Genomic DNA, 24,623 nt, shown 5'->3' on the forward strand with positions numbered 1-24,623 from the left:
TTTAAGGGCAAAAATAGCTTACAGTACTTACTTGTCTCTGAGCTCAGTTTGACTTGAAGGCTGCAATTTTGTTCTCCTGCTGTGGTTGCAGTTTCCTTTCCTGAGTGAAGGCCGGCTCTGGAAACCCCACTCAGATGTTTCCTTTCCAGTTACAGATAAAGGTGTGTGCTTACCTTCCTACAGCCTGCTTATAGTCTTTCCTACTGAATTCTGGAAATGCTTACATTGTTTGGTCTAGTAATTCTATTTCTGGGACCCTGTCACAGAAGGATAAACAGATTCTTTTTTTTTTTTTTTTTTAAGTAATCTCAGTGAACATAGACCTTGTCTTGTAGGGAGAGGAAAACAGCTTTAGGCAGGACCTTGCTCTGTAGCCAGGCAAGCCTTACACTCGCGATTGTCCCATGTCAGCCACCTTAGTGTTGGGATTACAAGCATGGGATGCCATGCCTGGCTTACCTTATAACCACTTAACGTAGCCCCGTGAGTCATAAACATTGCAAACAAATGAAGTACCAATTTTAGGGCAATAACAGAGTAAATGGTCAAGTGCCCATGTATAATAGAACATTTTTACATATAGTCAAGAGACATTTATATTAGGTAAAAGAAACATTCGGAATGGAACAACATAGTTTCTAAAAGTCCCAACTCTCCTAAGCCTTCAGAGGCTGGGAGGGAAGGAAGGCACCAGAGGCGGAGAATGTTTTTTCCAGTGTGGTAGGATTTTTGGACTCCTTGCCCTCCATTTATTAGTATCCCATACTTTTCCTAAGTTTTGATTAATAAAACGCTATAGGAAGTTATGGGGGTTGGGGGGAATTAAAACCCAGCTTAGTCCACTTCCCTCAGTGATAGGGTGAATGGGCAGTGGGGATGCTGTGGCGGCACTCTGCCCGGTGCAGACTCTCAGAGATTTGTCACCCGTGAGTGTGCAGGGCTATGTGCTGACCCGGGAGGCCAGTGGTCCTTGGGCTACGGGTTGGACACGCCTGGCTGAGAGCCTGTGTCGACCCCACTGTGGCAGTCTGGAAAAGCAGTGGCTAGAAAAGCTTCACCACCACCCCCCTTTAGTGAAAACCTTGAATAGCTTTCTATGTGCACATAATTCTAACTTGGGGGAAGTTATAAAGATAACGCATGTGTATACCTGTGCCCAGGCTGCTCTTCCTTTTGCTGTGTTTTGTGACAGTGCCTGGCATAGTCCTGGTTGCCCTCGAACTTGCCATATAGCCAGAGCTGCCCTTGAACTCCTTATACTCCTGCCTCAGAGTCCCTAATGCTCAGATTACACACGCACCTCCATATCCAGCTTAACATTTTACTCTTTGTCATCCGCCCTTTGCTTCTAAAGCCACGCACTGATTTTTACATGATAAAGCCTGTATTATAGAATAGCTTGTTATATTTAATGGCATGTGTATTGCACGTCACATGTATTCAATAGCTGAGATAAATTTCCCACATTGTTCCATAGCTCTTTACCCTCAGTAAATTAGTGTATTTCCGAACAATAAGGATATTCTCCCTGTAAAATATTTTGTTGTTTCCAACCTCATTAAGTTGAACGTGAGAGCAGTGTTTTGTTGTGTCCATGTCCCTGTCTGTGTTGTTGGTCACCCGGTGTCCCAGCTAGCTTTCTGTTGCTATGATAAACACCGTGGCCCAAAGAAACTTGTGGGGGTGAGGTTTCGTTGGGCTCACACTTTCAGGTCACAGTTCATCACAGGGTCGGGGGAGTCAGGGCAGGAACTCAAATAGGAACTGGAGGTAAGAACTGAATCAGAAGCCATTGAGGGTCCCTACCTCCTTGCTTGCTCTCCATGGCTCCCTTAGCTTGACTTTTTGACAACCTTCCATGTGGCAACACCATCCACAGTGGCCTGGTCCTCCCACCTTGATCAAGAAAGTGTCTCAGAGACACTCTCTCAAGGTGGTTTGGGAGAAAATGACCCCCAAAGAAGTGGCACGATTGGGAGGTAAGGCTTTGTTAGAGTGGGGGTGGATTTGTAGGAGGAAGTGTTTCACTGTGGAGGGGAGCTTTGAGGGCTTACATATGCTCAAAGTTCCACCCAGTATCTCAGACCCCTTCCTGTTGTCTACAGAATGTAAGACATTCAGGCTACTTTTCGAGCCCCATGTCTGCCTGCAGGCCACCATGTCACACCATAGTGATAATGGACTAACCCTCTGAAGATGGAAGGCACCACAATTAAATGTTTTTCCTATAAGAGTTGTCGAGGTCGTGGTGTCTTTTCACATCAACAGAAACCCTAAGACAGAGACATTTCTATGGTCCAATGCAACGGAGGCAGGGTTTTTCTGTGTAGCCCTCGCTTTCCTGGAACTCACTCTGTAGACCAGGCTGGCCTCGAACTCACAGAGATCCGCCTGCTTCTGCCTCCCAAGTGCTGGGATTAAAGGCGTGTGCCACCACCGCCCGGTTAGCCCTCCAGCCTTTACTTAGCAATCTTCTGTCTTCACCAGCCAAGTGCTGGGATTGCCAGTGGGCCTTGTACCACCCTGGCTTTTATACAGGTGCTGGGGATACGAGTTCTACTCCTCATACTTGCTTGAGAAGCCCTTTATCCACTGAGCTACCTTACCCTAAGAAGTATACCTTTTCCCTTGAGTATAAGATCTTGTCTAGGATCAAGTTTTGTACTGACCTGTGCTCTGAATTTACCTCATTAATAGAAACAGTATGACTATCCTTTTAAATTATGTAAATCTAGAACTATCCTTCTATGGTCATGTTATTAATCAGTAGTTGCTGTCATGGTTTATGATCAGATACCATTTTGTAAACTGTTTTGGCAGCATAGTTCTAAAGTCCTAGAGAACACAGCAGGTTGTAGAAACAACTGGTCCAGGAGCAGAAAACAGTACAGTACCATGACCTTAAACACTCTCTTAAACGTTGTATTACATTATTTATCTAGCGTGCTGGGGTGCGTGCATGCCGGGGTGAACCCCATGGTGAACCTAGGAAGGTTAGAGGAGAGTTTGCAGGAGCTAGATCTATCCCACTGCGGTGTGGAGCCCAGGAATGGAGCTCAGGTCTTCCGGCATAGTGCCAAGGCCCTCTACCTTCTGAGCCTTCTTCTGGTGTAGTGCCAAGGCCCTCTACCCTCTGAGCCATCTTCCAGCCCAGTGCCAAGGCCCTCTACCTTCTGAGCCTTCTTCCGGTGTAGTGCCAAGGCCCTCTACCCTCTGAGCCATCTTCCAGCCCAGTGCCAAGGCCCTCTACCCTCTGAGCCTTCTTCCGGTGTAGTGCCAAGGCCCTCTACCCTCTGAGCCCTCTTCCGGCCCAGTGCCAAGGCCCTCTACCCTCTGAGCCTTCTTCCGGCCCAGTGCCAAGGCCCTCTACCCTCTGAGCCTTCTTCCGGTGTAGTGCCAAGGCCCTCTACCCTCTGAGCCCTCTTCCGGCTCAGTGCCAAGGCCCTCTACCCTCTGAGCCCTCTTCCGGCCCAGTGCCAAGGCCCTCTACCCTCTGAGCCCTCTTCCGGCCCAGTGCCAAGGCCCTCTACCCTCTGAGCCTTCTTCCGGTGTAGTGCCAAGGCCCTCTACCCTCTGAACCCTCTTCCGGCCCAGTGCCAAGGCCCTCTACCCTCTGAGCCATCTTACCCACCTGACCTTCAACATTCTTGTAGCTCTTTTTACCCTATGAAATACCATGTGTCCTCACAGCCATGTCCTCCTCCATTAAAGAACAGAAGTGGCAAATCAAACCCAACCCAGTCACCCTCCTGTGCCGCTTCAGCACGGTGCCTTCCCGTGTCTCCGCTGGTGTCGGTAGTATAAGTAGCCCTTCCTGTAGTTTAGCTTTTCCCAGGTTCTGCATTGGGATGTGAGGCCTTTCGGTAAGGAGGGCCTTCTCTTTCCAAATTGCTGGTTTCAATGGTGCAAGCAGGTGAAATCCTGTTACAAAGAGAGGTTCTGTTCTGTAAAGGCCACCCCAGGTGCACTGAGCTCTCTGTAGACAATGCCTCGTTGATCTGACTGCATTGTGTTCTGGCAGGACATTATCCTGCATCATAAGATCTCTTGCTGACTTTCGGCCATTCACTCCCAATGGCCGTGAGCAGGAGGACTGAATGAGCATGACCAAACAGGAGTTTGCTATCAGAAGTTTTGTGAGACCTCCTTTACCCCTGCCCACTGTGAGAGGGGCATGCCGGGTTCTTCTTTAAAAAGTATTGTTATTACTTGACAGTTTTGTACATACGCACAATGTGCTGTGATTCTATTCGCCCACCATTGACTGGTGATTGTCAGTCTTCCTGTCTCTGAACACTTTCCTCTGGCTAACCAGTCTTGCACTTGCTTTCCCATTAGAGAAAATGGCACCCCCCCCCCAAGGCATCCATAGTGGTAAGATCTTCAGAAAGGGCTTCAGGAAGGGAGTGTGGGCTCACGTCACTTCTTATCTCCATGATGCGACCTTGAGGGGCTCAATCTTGAGCAGGTGTCTGTTGCTGCTGTTCATGGTTGCAAGGGCTATGTTTGTTCCAGTGACCCGTGGACTCCTGCTTGCCTTGTTGGACCTCAGGACTCTGCACCCTGAAGCGAGGCCTTTGGTTCCTGTCTTCTCACCATTGAGACCTCTTACATCCTGTTGCCATAGGGTCCTGTGGTTGGGACCCTGGAGCTGCACCTTCTGAGGCTCAGTGCAATGGCAACCACTGAGCTCTTCTGACTTCAGGAAGGGGCTTTGGTTTCTTGCAGTATATCCACTTTGGCGTTAGCGATTGTAGAATTTCTATCTGTGAAACCTATTTAGGATTGTATTATTAGGTCGACTTGTCATAATGATGTGAGTCTATTGTTTGGGCTTCAGTCATCATCCTTCTGTCATTTTGTGGAAATAGATTTCTTTTTGTGTTATAACCCCAAGATAGTGGGGTCGGTGTGGGTGGGAGTACAGAAGTTTAATCTGATTTCAAATGAAAATGAAGGGGCTAAAAAGAAGGTTCAATGGGTAAAAGCTCGCGCTGTTCTTCCAGAGGATTCAGAGTGGCTTATGACAGCCTACATTTAACTCCAGCTCCAAAAGGCTGTGGGTGATCTCAGGCCAGGCATGGACTCTCTTTGGTGGTCAGCATTTTCAGTAAAATGAGGAGACCTAAGCCTATGACAGGGTTCCAGTTGAAGATGATCAAGATGATCGTGTATTTTTGCCTTACCTGGGTATACTTCCTGTCAACCTGATATCCAACAGGAGAAATGAAGGCCCCGTGGGTCCTACAATCTGCTGTAGTGTGGGAGCAGTGTGTGGCTAGTCATAGAGAGGAAGCAAGGCTTAATCCCAACTTTATGCTGAAGAAGGATCCTATAGGAGGAGGTGGGGGAAGAGAATGGGAACAGAGGGGGGAGGGAAAGCTGCAGCTGGGGTTAAATGAATAAATTTAATTAATAATAATAAAAACAGACATTCAGTCCATTGGTATTCAGGTTAATGCATACCAGGGCAAATGGGAGGTTGCCACTGAAAGGTAGATAAGATATATCTTTTTAATAATAAATCATTGTATGTTAGAATTGAATAAAAGGGATCTTAGGTTCACTGCACCACAAAGGGCTACCCTGTAGCTGACAACAGAGTACAGTGGGTAGTAAAAGTCTCTGCTTGTGTCAGGAGACATCGCCGGGCAGGGCTGAGAGAGCATACCATGGCCCTGTGCCTTTGTGGGGTGTAGAAGATCCTTCTGTGTTGAGAGAGATTTAACAGCTAGTCCAGAACTAGTGTTTGGAGCCGATCTTTTCAAACGTGTTATCCGAAATTCCAGGACTCCAACATGCACAGTGGTGGTAATGGAGGGGGGAGCCCCGACCAAGGCTTTCAGGTATTTCTGAACTTTAATGCTGCGGGAGATCTTGGTGTCTGGAGTCTTTTTCGTCACTCATGCTGGCTGAGACCAAGCCCCTGTCTGTCTATAAAGAACAGGGCTGGGGGTGGACGCATCTAAAGCCCTCCAATTCCTTCTCAGGAGTTACAAATAAGGTTTAGGCTAGCCTGTCTCTTTAAGCTTTATATATTCTGACCATGGCCTATTACTGTGAGCATCACCTCTCTCTCTCGTAAAAGGATTCTTAAATTGCATGTTTACCCCCAAGTCAGTGTCTGTTTGCAATTCTTCTCAACTGTGAGTCTAAGTTCTGTAGACTAGTCCACGTGGTCCTTTGGGGTGGGAAAAACTATTGCTTGTATACGGTAGAAAGCCCAAGTTCCAGAAGTGAGTTGCTTCATTTCCAGAAAGGCCACGGCAAAGCCTTGCCTTGAAGAAGGTGACCCTCCAGGGGCCCAGGCAAAGCTCATGTCCGTTGGGGACATCTTTAGTCATGGCAACCATGGGTTTCTTCAGGGACAAATGAAGCAAGAGATGTCAGGCTAGAGGGAGATCGTTCTCTGTCTTAGTTACTCCCTCCTCCCTCTTTGCTCTGCATCTTGCTCTCTTCTGGGAATTACTGTTACCTGTCGGATGAGCTGTTTTCCTGCAGGGAGCCTGAATAGCCAGACTGCTGCAGCCGAATTGCTTGTTTGGGTCATACAGGAAGCAGGCATGGGTAGGTGCGGTGTGCTAACCCATTCTCAGACAATAGGGGAATTGTGGGGTAGATTCGTAGCCAGCTTCGCATCTAAGGAATCCTAAGATAAACAAAACATTGGAGTTGAAAAAAAAAGATCGGTTATTAAATTTTTTTTCGTGTGATGTTTTCATTTCATTATGTATGTTTGAACATTAAGACCGAGGCACTGTCTTAGTAGATGAGGGCTTACAGGACCTTGGTAACGCAAAGATTGTTGTGATTTGCTTTGCTTTGGGAAGACATAGATTGGACAGCGATGAGCTCCAGGGATGAGGGTGGGGAAGAAGGGAGATGGAACACTCCCATAGTCTAGTTTTCACATGTTACATATGGTGGAACTGAGCACAGGGGAGTGATTTGCTCAAGGTCGGGGGAGAGTTGAGGCCTCCGCTCCCTGACTTCTGGGGTAGTACTCTTCATATCACGCTGTGTTCAATGCCTTTCTAGTCAAAGGAACGACCATTTGATTATGCCCACGGCTACAGGTAACAGTGTGGTTAGAAAAATCACTCACAGTTCTTGAGTAAGACGGCAGAGAGGTTGTTTGCCTTTGAGGGTCCTGGACGCTGAGGCCAGGCAGGAAAGACGCATACATTGGTTGTCAGTAGTAGCCATGAAGTAGGTGAGGATGAGGGAAATAGGTAGGTGCCCTGTCCCACCCAGACCAGGAGTGCTTACTCTCCCCAGATTGCCTCTGTGAGATGGTCTGAGGGGGAGCTGGTGTGTCTCTTCTTTTGCTGAGCACCTCAGGGGGATGTCTCCAGGCTGTGAGAGACAAAGACCCACAGTTGGGAGGTGCTTGAGGAGGTCTTGGACCAAGATTAAACTGTTAAACTCTTACACAAAACCTTCCCTCCTTCATCTTGAAGAGCAGAGGCAGTTAGTTCTCTCCAATCCCCCTTTTCCTTCACCCCGACACAGACAACAGAGCACTGTATGACCGCTTTTGACTCGGTTGTTTTGAAAATTCTCTCGTCTAGGGCAAATCTGTAAGATTTTCTCTTTTTCTTTCCCTTCCTTCTTTCTTCTCTTCCCTTCTTCCTTCCGCCCCCCATGTATACATGTGTATGTGTGTGGAGAACAACTTCTAGTGTCTGGCCTCCTCTGCCACCGTGTCTGGGCACAGGATCTCTGGGTCCTTGTACACGCTCCTGCCCCACTGGTCTCCAAGCTCCCAGAGATTCCAAGTTCTCCGCCTCCTTGTCTCCATAGGAGCAGCGGCTTTACAGATGCTCACCACTGCATCTGGTTCAAAGGATTCCAGCTCAGGTCCTCATGCAGGTACACGATCTTCCCACTGATCCATCTCCCCGGCCAGTTTAGAAAAACACTTTTGATTATTGATGCTGGCCTGGGAAGAGGAAGAAAAATGACCGTTCATTTGTCTCAAATGCTTCCTATACGATGTGGAATTTATCTGTAGTTTCCCCTTCAATTCTCAGAAAAACATTATGGTGTGAAGATTGTACCCATTTTGCTTATCAGAGGCAGAGGAAGATGCAGAACCATGAGTTCATACCCAGTTAGCAGCAGACCTAGACTGGCACTCAGCCACGTGCCCTGGGATGAGTGTAATGAGTGTGATACCCGGCTTCTCACTCCTGCCCTCTGTAGAGAAGGAGGGTTGGGATGTGGACAGACAGCTGGAAGCCAGACCATCACAACAATTTTTCCTAACTGTCTGCCCTTCTATGACCCCGTGGTGGGAATGGGCAGTGCGGGGAGTCACAGACACAATATTTATGCTAAAAGACACAAGGTTCTGAAGGGATGGCTTAGTTGGTATAGTCCTTGCCTTGCAAGACTGAAGACCCAAGTTTGATTCTGAGAAGCATGCAAAGATGCCAGGCAGGGTGTTATGTTACACATTTGCATCCCAGTTGCTGAGGAGGCAGAGATGGCAGGTCCCTGAAGCTCACCGGCTGGCTACTCGATACTCTGACATCCAAGGTTCTCCTCTGGCTACCAAACACATGTGCACACATGTGTATCCAAACAAGCTCAAACACACACGTACACATACTCAAAACACATTCAGGCCTTGTAAAGATGGCATAGGGAACTCTTAGTCCCAGGAAGTAGCATGGTGCGGTGACAGAAGAGGGCCAGCTTCACCAAGGACTGAGGTCTGTGGCTCACTCCTGAGCCTCTGCTTAGGTTCTCATCTCTGTGGTGGGCGTGGCTCCTCTCTTGTGGGCTTCCTCTTATAGACTGAATGTGATCATTAGTAGTATTGATTGATAGGTCTATTAGTACTTTGAAGGCAGCTTTGGCTATATAGTTAAGTTCCTGTCAATCCTGGCTACAGAGTGAGATCCTGTCTCAGGAAAAAAAAAAAAAAAAAAGAGCCCCAACTCACAATCAAATTCCTTCCAACTCAAAGTTGGCTCGATGGCAAACCTTATTTGCATGATGTCTGTGCTCTGAGCAGTATGTAATGTTGGCTTAGGACAGCAGTGGTGGCTTAAGAAGGGGGGCTTAATTTATGCAGAGTTCATTTTCAAAACCACTGCTGAACCAAGCTATGGCTTCAGTCTTGAAATTTTGGAGATAACGTTGTCATTTTTTCCATTCTGCCCCTTCCCCAAGCTCGCTGTCTAAGCCAGGGAAAACATCACATCAGCCCACATTACCTGGTGTGCAAAGACAAGTGGTTTTCCCCAGCCTCATTCGAAGGCTTAAACGTTTTCTCTGCCCCAAGTGTGGCTCTCCCTTTAGGACTGCCCTACGGCGAGGACTGTGAAGGAAGCTCACCCTCTAGGTGGCTCTTCCTCCTCCTCGGTCCAGTAGGTAGAACTGATTCACGAGGCAGTACTGCTCTGGCCCTGGGGACTATATTTGTGTTTCGCATGTATTTCTAAGAGGTCGCAGTGGAGGGGTGACAGGTGTGTCCTGAGCACATCAGGAAAAAGAGGAAGCCAGAACTCAAGAGCACTTGAAGGAAACATTTCATTGTCTGAGTTAATAAGCCTGCAGGGTGCAGTGCTCAGAAATGAAGGGACTGTCAAGGGTTAGCAACTGGGAACCAAGTCAGAGCTTCTCCGTTACAGTTGTTTTCCAAGTGGGGTCTGGGATGTTTGCTGATAGTGATCCAAAGGTGATTTCGGGGTGCAGACTTAACAGACTGTGTCTACTAAAAATGGACTTTTCATTTCATTGTGTGTGTGTGTGTGTACGTGTGTTGCTGCAGGCATGTCTCATGTATGTGTGAGATCAAAGGGTAACTAGCAGAGGTTAGTTCTCTCCTACCTTCTGGGTCTCAGGGGTCAAACTAGGTTATCAGGCTTGATGATAGACACCTTTACCCATAAGGTTCTCTCCCTGGCCCCTAAAATAGATCTTAAAGCTTGTACAAGGGCCTGTTAGCTACCTTTCTTATTGCTGTGACTTAGATACCTGACGGAAGCAATATGAGGAAGGAGGTTTAATTCGGCTCACAGCATGAGGGAGGGGTACAGTCCACCCTGGCAGAGCGGGCGTGGCGGCGGGAGTGTGAGGCAGTTTCCACCTGTAGTCAGAACACCGAAAGAGATCAAAGCCCGGTTCCTTCTTTTCCGTCTTAATTCAGCCTGGGATAATTCAGCCCGTGGGATTCTCTCCTCAGCCAAACTTCTTTGGAGACGCAGACACACCCAGGTGCTCTTAGTTCCCGACAAGTTCGTGGTAAAAATTTCCCACCACAAGCGGTTTTATTGCTTGCTTTATCTTCTCTAAGTGGGTCCAGGATGGCCTTGAACTCACTAGCTAGCCCAAGGCTAGCCTTGGGGTCAAGATTCTCCTTCCTTAGCCTCCTGACGCTGGGTAGCAAGCGTCCACCCCCAACTGTCCTTACCCACATTTCCAAACTGGAGACTCAGTGCTCTACCACTGAGCTAACCCTCCTGAACTCCACATAGCTAGAAAGTGGCAATGCCGGGTCTTGTATCACTCTGGTTTTCCACCTATTACTCCACACCCAACATCTCTAAGGTTTGGGGGTAGTTATTATCATTATTATCATCATTAGTCTTGGTGCCGAGGATGAAAGGGTCTCGCCCATGCCTAGCTAGGTGAGCATTCTAGCAATGAGCTGTGCTCCGCAACTCCTTATAGTTGATATTTTAAAACATGCTCAGTCGAGAGAACTGCATTTCTCTTAGCGAGTTTGTTCTGAAGTAAAACGCCTGTAGTTTATTATTAACCAGGAGCTTTTTGTCTTAGAATTTGCACTAGTTTCTGGATTTTCCATGAACTGATTGGAGCGGAAAACCTTAAAAAGGAAAAGGGCAGACAGCGGTTGACCGGTCTCCAGGGCTGTTTGTGGTATCGGAGGTAGGAGGTAGCAGCATCCTGCCTATCCAGCTCACTTGCCTGTTTGGCTTGGTGCTACAAAGCTGCAGCCGGGAGCATGCCACGCCCTCCTTACCCGAGACTCCTTGACCCCAAATCCCAGACGGTCATCCTGTCTGCCAGCCTAGATTTCCTTTGGGAAGTGGACTTCAAGTATAAACACCAGGAGGCCTCACTGACGGGAGCAGATTTTTCCCCCTTCAGTCGTGGCTGTGCCCCGCTAGTCCAGCCCGGGACTGCCACCGCCGAGGTCATTAGACAGGCTGGGAATGGTTGGGCTCCCACCTCCCACCGCCTGAGCCACTGTGCCCTCAGGCATACCATTCCCCTGTAGATAGCACCATCCTGTTTAAAACACCCAGGTTCCTTCCCTGTTCTACCCCTCACCCCCTCTCCTCTTTTTATTTATTGCAGTCTAGGGCTAGAACCCAGGGCTTGCCCATGTTAGGCAAGCACTCTACGTCTAAGCTATAACCTCGGTAACCTCTGCTTCTTCTGTTCATTTAACTGTTAGAATATTAGACTTTGCGTGTGTGTGTGTGTGTGTGTGTGTGTGTGTGTGTGTACGCGCGCGCGCGTGCACGTGAGACCTGGGGACTACACAGTGTGTTTCTCTGCACGTGGAGACTAGAAGAACACCTCAGGTTTTGTTCCTCAGGCATCATCCATCTTGCGTGCCCTCCCACCTCCGAAGTTCCCGTTTTCTTTGAGACCGGGTTTTCTCTGTGTAGCCCTGGCTATCCTGGCGCTTTCTCTGTAGACCTTGAACTGAGATCTGACTGCTTTTTCCTCCTGGGTGCTAGGATGAAAGGCACGTGCCACCACACTTGGCTCCTACCTTGCTTTGAGACAGTCCCCATTGGCTTAGAGCTGGCCAGTAGGCTGGTCTGGCTGGCTGGTGAGCCCCAGGGATCTGCATCTTTTTGTCCCCCCATGCATTCTGGGGATAAAAATCACATCTTCATTTTTTTTTTTTTTTTTTTTTTTTGCAAAACAAGCACTTTACTAACCTGGCTGTCTCCCCAGACCCATCAGAGGACTTTGAAACACACAGAACTGCTGGAGGAGCAGAGCAAGCCCTCTTACTGGGCCAGCCTGGAGCGTTCATTAGCAAGTACTGGAGGGGCCAGAGAGCTGCCCCCTCACCCCCGACCCCCAGGGTGTGTGTTTGGCATCTGAGGTATTTGTGTACTCTCAGCCAGCCAGCCAGGAGTTCTGCCTCTAGGCCTTAGGGGAAAAGATTTTATTATGATGATTTGTATTGTTAAGAGTTTACCCAACAGTCTTTCAACGTAAGCTCTTTGAGATGGTGGAAAACAAATTCACATTTTCCCTACAAAGAATCCAAATACAAATAATAAGAGAAAAGTCTGTAATGTATGCACTTACGTCAGCCAGGTCAGACACATTTTGCAGAGGAAAAAGGCTTTCTGTTGAAGTTTCCTCAGAAATCCTCGGTTGTTAACACTGCTTAGAGCTCAGCGGATTGGGTTTGTGGATTACCTCAGACCTGGGCTTGGTTCTGACTCAGATAAAAGCAACACCTCAGGATAGAATAGCTGGTGTACTTGATCCAGACTGAACTGCCGCTGACTGTGAGACACATCAGTCTTTTCTATGTCGGTGAAGGGGGGAGCAAACCCTCAAACGGTCCCACGGCAGAAGCCACGGAAAGGACTGGTTTCCATATGTATTTGGATAATCAGAGTGAGGGAACAGGGTGGTATGTTAGCCGCGCTTTTGCTCCGTGTGTAAGCACACAACCCTAGAGCTCAGCTCTCAGTCGGCCTCCACTTGGGCTGCGGCAGCTTTTGCCACTTGTGTCCCTTTCCCTAGGGTCTCTTCCCTCTACAGACTCCCTGTTCTCCTGTGTTGCTGGCTGTTCCTTCCTGGACTCCTTGGTAGGTTCCTCTGATCTCCACATAGTAGAGAGCCCCAGGTACCACCCTGTGTCTCTCTTTGTCCATGCTCACTCTCCTTACCCAGGCAATCCTAGGCTTGCTTGCTTGCTTGCTTGCTTGCTTTATTTATTTATTTTTGAGGCAGCATTTCTCTGTAGCTTTGGTTTAGGCTTTATTTTATTGTTTAGTTTTTGTTTTGAGACAGGGTCTCCCTATGTAGGCCAGGCTGACCTCAAATTCACAGAGATCCACCCGCCTCTGCCTCCCGGGTGCATGCACCACCAAGCCTGGCTAGATCCCAGACTTTAAATAGTACTTTTCTGCTCTGAATCCTCAGGCCTTGAACTCAAGTTATAAGGCTTCCACCTGCTCGGCAGATCTGGATGTCTGAGAGATACTGTGTACTTAAGATGCTTAGCCCAGCCCAAACCGTGGCTTCCTGGTAGGATCAGGGCAGAGAGAGAAAGGGAGTCTTGAACTCATGCCTCCTGTTCCTCACGTGTTCATTGCGGAGGCCACTGTGTGTGTTGCTGAGATACAGACTCAGATAATAGAGAAGTCGGCCCTGGGAGGAACTGGTGTGCCTCCTTGAGAATGTTCCCATCCTATAGCTTTCCCCTCTCTTTGTAGGACGCTGTGAACTCCCCATAGCTAATGATTCCGAGTGCATGCAAATGCTTGAGTCTTTCGAAGAGATGAATTTCCAAACAAATTTGTCTCTTGGACTTCTGTTTCAAGTCTGGGTGTGCGGCATGGACCTCAGTGTCTTAGCTCGCTTCTCCACTGCTGTGATAAAACCGTGACCCAAAGCAACTCAGGGTGGGAAGGATTACACTCTGTGGGTTTCAGCCCACATCGCAAAGGGAAGTCTGGGCCTGAGACAAGCAAGGACTTGGAGACAGCAATTGAAGCAGAGACCCCGGAGGAACACTGCTTACTGCTGGTTCTCTATATTCTGCTCACCTTCCCCACTGAGGCAGGGTCTCTCAGTCGAGCCCAGAATTCTAGTCTGGCTGTCTGCTTGCTCCAGGGATTTCTCCACCTTCTAAGAGCTGGAATTACAGGCAGGCCATCAAGCCTAGCTCCCAACACTTTTTTTTATTTTATTAAGGAAAAGCATGTTCCAGGTCTGACAGCTTTGCTTCCTTGGTATTGATCCACTTCCTTGTTAGTAAGCTTCTCTGCCTCAGATTTGAGACGGCAGTCTGCTCAAGAAGCAGCGTAATATGGCGGCTGCCCTTAGACACCTGTGAGGTGGTCCCGAAGTCTTATCCCTGGTGGTGATGGGGTGGGAGACCAGGGACATGTTCTGACTGTTTTTCTCCCTGGGGTTTTGCGACTGTATGCTGGAAGGCTACTGTCTGTTGGGGAAGCCACTGTCTACTCTACCTTTGTATTATCAACTCTGGAATGGGAGAAGGCAGTGGCAAAGAGCACGGCCGGGAGAGGTGAATCTGGGGAGATGACTCCATGTTTCACAGTGAAAACATTTTCCAGGGAAGAGGGCAAGGCGAAACTTAACGAGGAGGCTTTAAATTTAGTTTGAAGTTCATCTGAGTTAAGGAAAATCTCATTGTGCCCATTCTCCGGTTTTTTTCTTTTCTCTTGTTTTCTTCACCGTCTCTCATCTCCTTTCTCTTTATTTTTGTGGCTTAAAAAACAATACTGAGTGTTGGATGAGGGACCATTCTTAGGTTTTATGCTCTGTATTGCTATATAAATTACTATATATTTGGATGTGAAATGGATTGACCTCAAGTTTCCATGTTCGGAATATATGGAACATTTAAAATCATGTGGGTGATTTCTAAAATAAATTAACTCCGTAGGAAATGCTGGTCAGCTCAGCCCCAGGGATGACAGTGAGCCTCTCCATTGTAAGCTGAGGAAATGGACTTGACAGTTAGTGGTTTGCCCAAAGCCACACTGTCACGGGCATCCAGAGGATGGAAGCAATGGTCCTACTTATAAGCAAAAGCTCGTGTTTTCATGTAAGACACTGTAGGCCTTAGTCAAATTGACCTAAATTAAGATTCAGGGACTAACAAGCCTCCGGTGTTTGGAAGAGCCTACCACATTAACCACAAAGGGCTGGCTTGTTTCTTCAAGTTACCTGCAGAGGCTTTAAATAGGCTTTGGGTTCTCTCTCTCTCTCTCTCTCTTACTCTACCCCCCCCCCCCCTGCTCTTGTTTGCTTGAGATCAAAAACTGTAAATCTGTCTAAATACTGCCAGGAAAACCGAACAGCAGCTGTTGAGGCTCATCACGATGACGTCAGCATCTCAGTTTGTAACAGTCCATTGTTACTGTTGTTGTTGCTGTTGTTTGTTGTTTGTTTGTTTGTTTTTGAGAAACAGTTTCCCTGTGTAGCCCTGGCTGTCTTGGAACTCCTCTGTAGACCAGATTGCCCTCAAACTCAGATTTTCAACTGCCTCTGCCTCCAAGTGCTGGGATTAAAAGAGTGTTCCAGTACCACTGGTTTGTTTTTGTTTTTGTTGTTTGTTTTGTTTTTATTGAGCTATACATTTTTCTCTGCTCCCCTCCCTCCACCCCCGTGTGTGTGTGTGTGTGTGTGTGTGTGTGTGTGTGTGTGTGTGTCTGTGTGTAGCTTTCTTTTTTGTGGACAAGAAAGAAGTCTTATTATAAACTTAGGTTTTAAAAACAGTTTCAGAGGTTGACCTGGCCTGTATGTATACGCAGCCCCCCCATCATGTCTACTATAAAACTGAGTGGGGGGATAAGAACTTACACAGAGAAGCTACTAGGTCCTCCAGTTTCAGAGAGGTTTCTGTAATTTTGTTCTTGGCCAGAATGTGCTAGCTCCTTAAGAGCCACTTTTTAGACATCAATCCCATCAACAGTTCTGGCACTGGGGATCGCCTGCGCTCCTGACATGAAACACCATGTAGAAATCTGGGCAAAACCAACTTGCAATTGCAGAGAGAAGATGCCAGAGACACCAAACACCCTTGCCTGACAGATGGCTCTGCCAGGTGATTATCTAAGTGTGTGGCTCCTGAGATTTGATTTTACCCTAGGTCCATCAGATTTAGGGAGCAACACACATGTTCACAGAATTGACAAGTGACTGAGAGGATAATGACCAGAGAAGAATCCTCCTCCCTTTTATCCCTGGTTGCTTTCTGTTCAGAGAAACACGGTAAAGTCTTCAACCATCCAGTTCAGCATCCCTCTGCCCAGTGTGTTCACGCTGTATATGCTACCCTCTCTCTATTCCCATTGTGCCTAGCTGTCTTGGTTAAAAAGTCAAGACCTTTAATTCACTTAATACTCCTGTACTCCAAGACCATAGTTCAAATAAGTAAAAAGGAAACCACGAAATACTTACTTTAAGTGAAAATATAGACGTTCTCCACTTAAAGAAAAAAAAAAATCCCATACTGAGAATGTTCCATTTCACCCTCCGCACCCCACCTCTGCCTCCCGAGTACTGGGATTGCAGGCATGCTGGGTCACATCTTGTTAAGTTAGATGTTCTTAAGGAATGGTTGTCTTGGGTTGAAATACCCGGATATTGATTTACTGACACAGTAAAGATGGATCCTCTATTCAATCGCAAAGAAAAGAGAAATATACACTAGTTGTCTCTTCCCTCAGACTGGAAGGCACATATCTCTGTATGTGGTAAGCGCCAGTTAAGATGGGAGAGACATCAGATTACAAAGTTGGACACTGTATTTTTAAGCGTCTATGAGGAGCCCTGGATTGTATCCTTTGGATGAGAGGGACTAGTGGATATTAAACCATGGGGCAGGGTACAGATACCTTATAGAATAACCAGCCTTGATTATTTACTCAGACATGTTCTCTGTTTCAGAAGCTAGCATGTATTGACATAGTTAATGGTGCTCGCTTCTATGGGAGTTCTGTGTCCAACCTGGTGGGCTCAAGTCCCAGCCACCTGCCTTTGTAATACTGGGGTGGTGAGAGTCTAACTCTTCTGATGGTATTTTTCTCTTCTTCTAAGTATGCGATTGGAATGTTAATGTCTTCTGAAGATGTTCCGTGAGCTAAATGCCTTAACATAAAACCCGGAAGATAATAACTGCCACCGGTGTTATGCTGTCATTGGGGCCTTTGTCTGCATTGCAGCTGTGCAAGTCAACGTAGAAGACTGGATAATGGGGCTGAAAAGTGCTTGGAGGATCAGATGAGAGGACAGACGGCCTTTTTTTCTGCTTCTTTTTGAGACAGGGTCTCCCTGTGTATCCTAGGCTGTCTTCAAACTGGTCCATCAGGGATTACAGACCTGTGCTGATATGGCCCACTAAATTAGATGTTCTTTTAGAAAAGTTATTTCTCTCTCTCTCTCTCTCTCTCTCTCTCTCTCTCTCTCTCTCTCTCTCTCTCTCTCTCGCACGTGGGTGTAGTGGCCTCAGAGGATAGAAGAAGGTTAAAGATCCCCTGGAGCTGGAGTTACAGGTGTTTGTGGGTTCCAGAACTTGGGTCTTCTGCAGGACCAGTATGAGCTTTTCACTGCTGGACCGACTCTCAGCCTCCTAGTGTGTGTGCTTACACAGTGGCTCCCCTGGGCTGGAACAATGGGGTGTGTGGTCAGTTGACATAAAAGACACGGGTCCTAGAATGTGCATGTTATTTAGCCAAGGCTGTGTAAAGTACACTAAAGTCTTCATTTGTGGTTTCTATTTTTTTGAATTTCTTGATTCTGGTCTGATTGCTTTCATTGCAGTTGTATTTAGTAGTAACAAAGGAATCATTGGTTGTCTTGATTGGTCTGGCTTTCGAAAGCAACTCTTGGGGGAGGATTTGTTGTGCCTCTGAGATGAGCTCTTCTTTTGATGTGTATTCAGGAAGCTAACCTGTTGTTTAAAGGCTCGTTATTTATTGATTGATTCTGTGTCTGTGTGTCTGTGTGTGTGTGTCTGTGTGTGTCTATATGTGTTTGTGTGTTTGTGCTGTTAGGAATCTAATACAGCACCTCCTGCATGCTAGGCAAGTGCTCGACCACTGATCCACATCTCTCCCTCACAAAGTACACAAAATAAAGCTTATAATGTCACCTAGCTGTCCCAAGGTGGGCTGTGTATGCCAAGTACTTACAGAAGATGGAGCTGATAGAGCGCAACAGGAAAGCTTCCGGCTAAGACATTCTTGCATTTACTTATTTTATTTTCTTTCATCCCTGGCGTAGGTATTGACATCTTGAAGCTTGTAGCAGCCCAGGTGGGCAGCCAGTGGAAGGACATCTATCAGTTTCTTTGCAATGCCAGCGAGAGGGAGGTGGCTGCTTTCTCCAATGGATACACCGCAGACCACGAGCGAGCTTATGCAGCCCTGCAGCACTGGACCATCCGTGGCCCCGAGGCCAGCCTCGCCCAGCTAATCAGCGCCCTGCGCCAACACCGACGCAATGACGTGGTGGAGAAGATTCGTGGGCTGATGGAAGATACCACGCAGGTAATAGAGCCCTGTACGGTTGTTTGCTTTGCCGCTAATCTGTTTGTCTTTGAACTTCACACTTCATCAGGTATGTTTGCACGGGAAAAGAGCTGATCTTAGGTGTCTGGGTAAGCGTGCTTGCCAAGTGCTTACACACACACACACACTCAAACACACCTCTACTCTTTAGGGCAGAAGTCTTCAGTGGCTGTGGTTTACCGTCTGCATGGGATTTCTGTCATTGTTTGATGCTTGGAACCCCACTGCACACCTGTCAAACAGAGTACCTGAGGAGGACATCACCTGTTGTGAATCACCTCCTTTTAAAGCTTTCCGAGTGTCTTGTGTGGAGTTGAGAATCCTTATTTTTGGAAGTATGTTCTAGAATCAACCTATGTGGCCAGAACTATTCTTTGTTAAAATCAATTTAAAACCTCATTTTGCATTGCATGTCTTGAACAAAACCAAACAGGGAACCCTTCCTCTTCCAGAGGGTGTGCGCACCCTCATGTGAGTTTTCTGGCTTAGTTACAGAGGCCCTCTTTGCTTGTGGAATAGCCGACAGCAATTGGTAACTGGACTGACCCTCATTGATTAGTCAACTGCCCTCACCAAGCCTGAGGAAATCTCAGGCGTGTATGGTATTGATGTCAGTGAGCACTAATTTTGGAAGCAAACACTGGATCCAAATCCTGTCTCTGACACGTGTTAGAGGAGTGATCAGAGATAAGTTGCATCCAGTTTGTCTGACACTGATCATATTTGCAAACCTTCCTTATGGTCATTAATAACAACAGCATAACTGTGGAGTGTGAGATGCCTGAGTTATTGGTGTTATTCCAGCGTGGTAATTATTATTATCATGTAACTCACTTCACCCAGCCATTCGTTATCTAATAGTTCCCTAAAAAGCATGAACTTAAGTAGAAATTTTGGTATTGGATCATATTTCAAATAGACTTTGACTAAACTTTGGGGATGTATTCTGCCATTAAGACATGATAAAACCCACTTGAGGTTAAAGGTCATTCTGCAGGTGTTATGCCTTCAGAGGTTCAAATCCATTTTTTATAAGAGCTGAGTAGAAATTAGTTCACCACATTAACTCAATTCTTGACCATTCTGCACCAAATTTTGTACAACAAGGGACTTGGGGTTACATATCTTTATCTTTTTACAGTACCAGTGCAATGCCTCTCCATTAGTAGTGCAAACATTGGTCAGGTGAGTTTTATTTTTAATAGAAATGTTAGGATACGAATGTTTATGTGTTGACCCACTTTGAAGGTGGCTTTCAAAGTTATTAGTATATTTTTAACGTCTTTGAAATGTAGAACTTCAGAAAAAAAAGTTTACTAAGAAGCCAGTTATAAAAATTAAAAGGCACACACGGATGTGTTACAAGGCTGTGTTGTGAATTTTGAGACATTTTTTATAAGTATCATACACAGCCACAGCTGGGCTCTTAAATAGTTGGGTTTGGAAAGGCAAGAAAAATATTTATCCTCCACTTAAATAAGATACTTGCAGTTGAGAGAGAGGGAGTGCAGAGGTGGTATATACGCTTTCATGAGTGTTGGCTATGAGGGAAAGAACTGGTCAGACAACGGAACACTGAACATAGGTGCAGATATTTGGAATAAACCGCCAGATCTCCTTGACGACACCTAGGAGAAAGATAATGCAAGTTAAGCTACTGTTTGAGTTTTGGTTATCCCAAGTCTGTGATGGTTGCAGAAGCTAAGAGGTCACTGTGGCGTGTGGTTACTCACGCCTTTACTCCATCCCTGAATTTGAGAGGCAGAGGCAGGTGGATCTCAAAGGCAGCCTGGTCTACATGGTGAGTTTTAGGACATCCAGGGCTACATAGTGAGACTGTCTCAAAAACCAAAAAACTAGACAAATAAGTAAAATAAAAAGAGATGACTGGGTATCCAAAGATGGAAAGTTTGATAAGCTAAAAGGCAAAAGAAACTTATAAGAATGAATTAAAACCCAAAGTGTCTTCCTATATGCTAAGCTTATACACACTTCTTTCCTATCTCTCACCTCCTCTGTACTCAAAAAAAAATGTTAACCATATCTAATTTTTTTAATTTGTATTTTGAGAGGCCATGGTATGATAGCATTCTATAGCTCCCAGCTTGATTTTTCTGTAGCCTAGGTATTACGGTGCATGCTGGTTGCACAATACTAAGCTTCTTATTGTATGTTTTAACAATGTGCATCATTGTATTGCAACATTCTGGGTCTGGTTCTTAACTAATTTTAGGAGCTAACAAAGCCTGATTCCTGGCTGCCAGTTCTTAACAAATGCACAGTATGGAACAGTCCGCCATCCATAGCTTCTCTTTGAGGTTTGCCAAGTCGAGCAAGAGACCTGGAAAGCAGGGGGCACAATTAAGACTCACTCGCCACATTTTCTGGTGGAATTGTTTTCCCTGTGTATTGTGGGACTTCTGGGGATTCAGGACTTTGCCCCAGGAGTTAATGGACTCTTAATGCGTAAAAATGACTCATTTTAAATGGTTAATGTTTCTTCTTATTTGTGAAGCTGAGAACACCTACATTAGGCTGCCTTTCAAAGGTCGGCATTCCTGTGGCTTTTTGTTACCTCCGTCCAGAACAGCTGGTCCGGTATGAACCATGGTAGCCACTGTCAAGTCAGTCCTGGGCCTGATTCTTTCTTCATCTGAGATGTGAAGTGCATTCTGCAGGCATTCTAAGACCAATGTCTAAACTGAACCCGGATCTTCCAGAATTGTGTCTCTTCTTCCAGGCGTGTACATTTGAAAGAAGTAACTAAATGGTTGAATGGGGTTTTTACACATCTGTTTAAATGCACACACACACACACACACACACACACACACACACTCCCAAGAAACTGCAGCTACAGGAAGTCAAGGGTTGCCCAGTGTTGAGTGTTGATACTGGGTGCTGATAATGGATTCCAGTCCACTAAAGGAAGGCAAGTGCTTTGATCTGCTGAGTCCTTCCAGCACCTCTCCCACAAACAAAGCTATTTTTAAAAAAATGTAACATTCTTGCATTCTAAAGTGTGTTACCTCTCTTTTGTCGCCTTTGACTTCATTTTGTGTGTAATTTTATCTAAATTCTGTCTTTGATTAAGGGGGAGATGACTCAGTTAGTAAAGTGCCTGCCACACAACTTAAGGTCCCAAGTTCAGATGCCCAGAATCCACTTAAAAAGTGGCTGGTCATGGTGGTGCATGCTTTTAATCCCAGCACTTGGGAGGCAGAGGCAGGGGGACCTCTGTAAGGTGAAGCCAGCCTGGTGTACCTGTTGAGTTTAAGGCTAGCCAGGGTTACGTAGAGAAACCCTGTCTCCCCTCCCCAAAAATAAATAAATAAAACCTCCCTAAACTTCAGGCTTTGGCTTCCTGGGTCCCCCTCTGCTTCATGGAGGGTTTTTCTCTCTGTGTGCTTGTCTGGGTGTTTCCTCAAGCTTTTCTTGACCACATGGGAAAAAGTAAGGCCTGGCCAGGTGCACTTGTAACCCCTGAGCTGTGGATAGAGGCAGTGGATAGAGGCAGGGGGATTCCTGAAGCTTACTGGCTAGCTAGTCTAACTGAATCAGTGAAGTGTGGGTTCAGCGAGAGACCCTGCATCAAAACTAGTGGTGCAGAGTGACTAAGACGTCAACCTTTGATCTCCTCACGCATGTACACCCAGTGTGCACAGATGCATATTCCTACTGCAAGAAGCCTGTTCATCTTACACTACATGAGCACACACACAACACACACACCACATTTAACACCCACATGTGTGCATATATATATAAAATACTGTATTTACACATATAACACATTTAATATATATGTATATAATACCATATTTAAACACACACCACACATTTACCATATATCTGTATAATACCATATTCATACACACACATATTTGTTGGTTTTTTTTTTTAATCTGGTTTTTCTGCATAGCCCTGGCTGTCCTGAGACTAGCTCTGTAAACCAGGCTGGCCTTGAACTCAGAGCTCTGCCTCATGAGTGCTGCGATTAAAGACTTACCGTATTTTTAATGAATACCATGAGGACTATAGCATACTTCAGCTACAAAGTACATTACAGATGTACACATTACAGTGTGCTTTTTGCCATTTTCCAGAAAACTTTAATCCTTTTTATCTTTCTCTCATGTTTGCTTTCATTGACAATATTGTAGGGGTTTGGGAAGTAGCTGAGTGGCTAGAGAGATTGACTGGTGTTCCAACAGTCTTGGGTTCCACCCCCAGCACTGCATAAGTCAGGCACACTGGACACAGGCCTGTAATCCCCGAACTCCAGAGACAACGGCAGGAGGATCAGGAGTTCAAGATCATCCTTAGTTATAGAGAGAGTTTGAGGCCACCCTGGGGTATTCTGTCTTTAAAAATCATCATCGTCATCACCATCATCATCTTAAAGATGTTTAAAAGAATTTTTGTGCTATAAGCACACTGCCCTGCAAAACCCGATGAGCGTGTCCTTCCAAAGTCAGGGGTTGTATTCTGCTCCTTGGCCCTTCTCTGCTGTCTTTTCTGCAGCCTCCATATCGCCCTGGAACAGCTAAGAGATGATGTGGATTTTATCTTGAAATCTCTGTTATCTGAGAGTTTATGAGCACAGTATGATGCTAGGCACTTTGGACCCTCAGATGAGTAAGGCAGTCAAGGGAACTTACAGTTGACCAGAAGTAACTCACACAGACCTGTGTCATCAAAGAGCGCGGTCCAGGAGGACGGAGCGAGAATGTACTTGGTGTTCTTGGAAACAGCCATGAAAGTTCCGGTCAGAACAGGGGTGTGGAGATGAGTGACGGGCTAAATTCCTTGGTATGATTAGTTTGAGGACCCCCGGTCCACCACTGCCTTCACTGCCTCAGTTTCTTTGTGATAAAACATGATGCTCGTGGCTTGCTTTGGGGATGAATGTGGCGTGGCTGCCAGAAAGTAGGCCATGTATGTTTATTTCTTTTTAGATGGAATGACTTCCCAACTTCTTCCTAACCAGCTCCAACTCACACGCATAATGGGCCTTTTAAATCCCGAAGGCTGGGGTCACATAGTTTTGGGCAGGGAGGCTCAGCGGGTTTCCAGGCTGCTGGAAGTGGAAGGTCCGTCAAGGCGGAGTCGCCTGGGTTCAGTGGCCAAGGACTAGAAAAGGCAGCTGACTGTAAATATTTATTCGTTCCTGCCTGAAAGAGAGAGTGCTTCTAGGCCGCCTGGAATGCTTCCCCTCGCGAGGAAATAAAGGTGTGTGTGGAGATAACACTTTCCCCTTCTTGGCTCTCAAGAGAAGCATGACATCACATTGGCTGGTTGAACCTTATTTTTTCTTCTTTTCCCCTCCTTTTATTTTTGGCCCCTTGTGAATGCAGATAGGCTGAGTGAGTGTAATATTTGTTGACTAGTCTTTTCTTTACTATTCCCTTCCCTTCCTTCAGTGAAGTGTGAGGGTGGAGTAGAGACTGGTTTTTTCTCCACTGGAAGCCCTGGCTGAAATCTGTGTGTTTGCACGGGAATTCAAGGCCATACTCTTCACACCTGAAAAACTGCTTACCAGAGCTGACTGGGGTGCTGACTGGCCATGCTCTGGGATATAGAAGACGAGGTGTGAGAGCAATGGCTAGTAGCTCACTTCTGCAACACTCTGATACCATGATTTGTGTACCAGCACTTTTCATTATTTCGTTTTGACTTTTTTCTTTTAAACTGGGTCTCACCATGTAACCCCAGCTGTCCTAAAGCTTAGGAGGCAGAGGCAGGCAGATCTCTGAGTTTGAGGTCAGCCTGTTCTACACATTGAGTCCGGGACTGTCAGTGCTATAGAGAGAGATCCTGTCTTAAAACAATAATAATATGTTTGATTTGGTTTGGTTTTTATTTGAGTCAGGATTTCTCTATATAGCCCTGTCTGTCTAGGAACTCACTCTATAGATCAGCCTGGCCTTGAACTCAGAGATTCTCCTGCTTCTGTTTCCTAAGTGCTGGATTAAAGGTGGGCACCACCATTGCTTAGCATTTTTTTGTTGCTGTTTTTTAAACAATATTTTTTTAATAAGGGGCTGGAGAGATGTCTCATCATTTAACAGCCCCTGCTGCTCTTGTAGGATCCAGCCTCAGTTCCCAGCACCCTCATAGAGACTTACACTATCTCTAACTCCTGTTTTATAGGGTCTGATGCCTCTTGGCTTCTGTGGGCACCAGATACACATATGTTGCAGGGGGAGGGGGCCCTTTGTTTGTCCCGGCTGCCTGTCTAGCTTGCACCCGAAATAACCACACAGAAATTGTATTAATTAAAACACTACTTGGCCATTAGCTCTAACTTCTTATTGGCTAACTCTTACATATTAGTTTAAC

General features: G+C 46.3%; 1 protein-coding gene across 1 annotated transcript in view; it reads left to right on the forward strand.

Annotated features, from left to right (window-relative positions):
* Tnfrsf21 (TNF receptor superfamily member 21) overlaps window positions 1–24,623 on the forward strand; it is a 65,820-nt gene that overhangs the window by 24,309 nt on the left and 16,888 nt on the right. The window contains exon 4 of the mRNA XM_075980662.1: window positions 17,995–18,260. Within this exon, the coding sequence (XP_075836777.1) occupies window positions 17,995–18,260 (266 nt within the window). The remainder of the gene's footprint in view (window positions 1–17,994; window positions 18,261–24,623) is intronic.

This window comes from Microtus pennsylvanicus, chromosome 7, assembly GCF_037038515.1.
Source record: "Microtus pennsylvanicus isolate mMicPen1 chromosome 7, mMicPen1.hap1, whole genome shotgun sequence".
NCBI classification, from domain to species: domain Eukaryota; kingdom Metazoa; phylum Chordata; class Mammalia; order Rodentia; family Cricetidae; genus Microtus; species Microtus pennsylvanicus.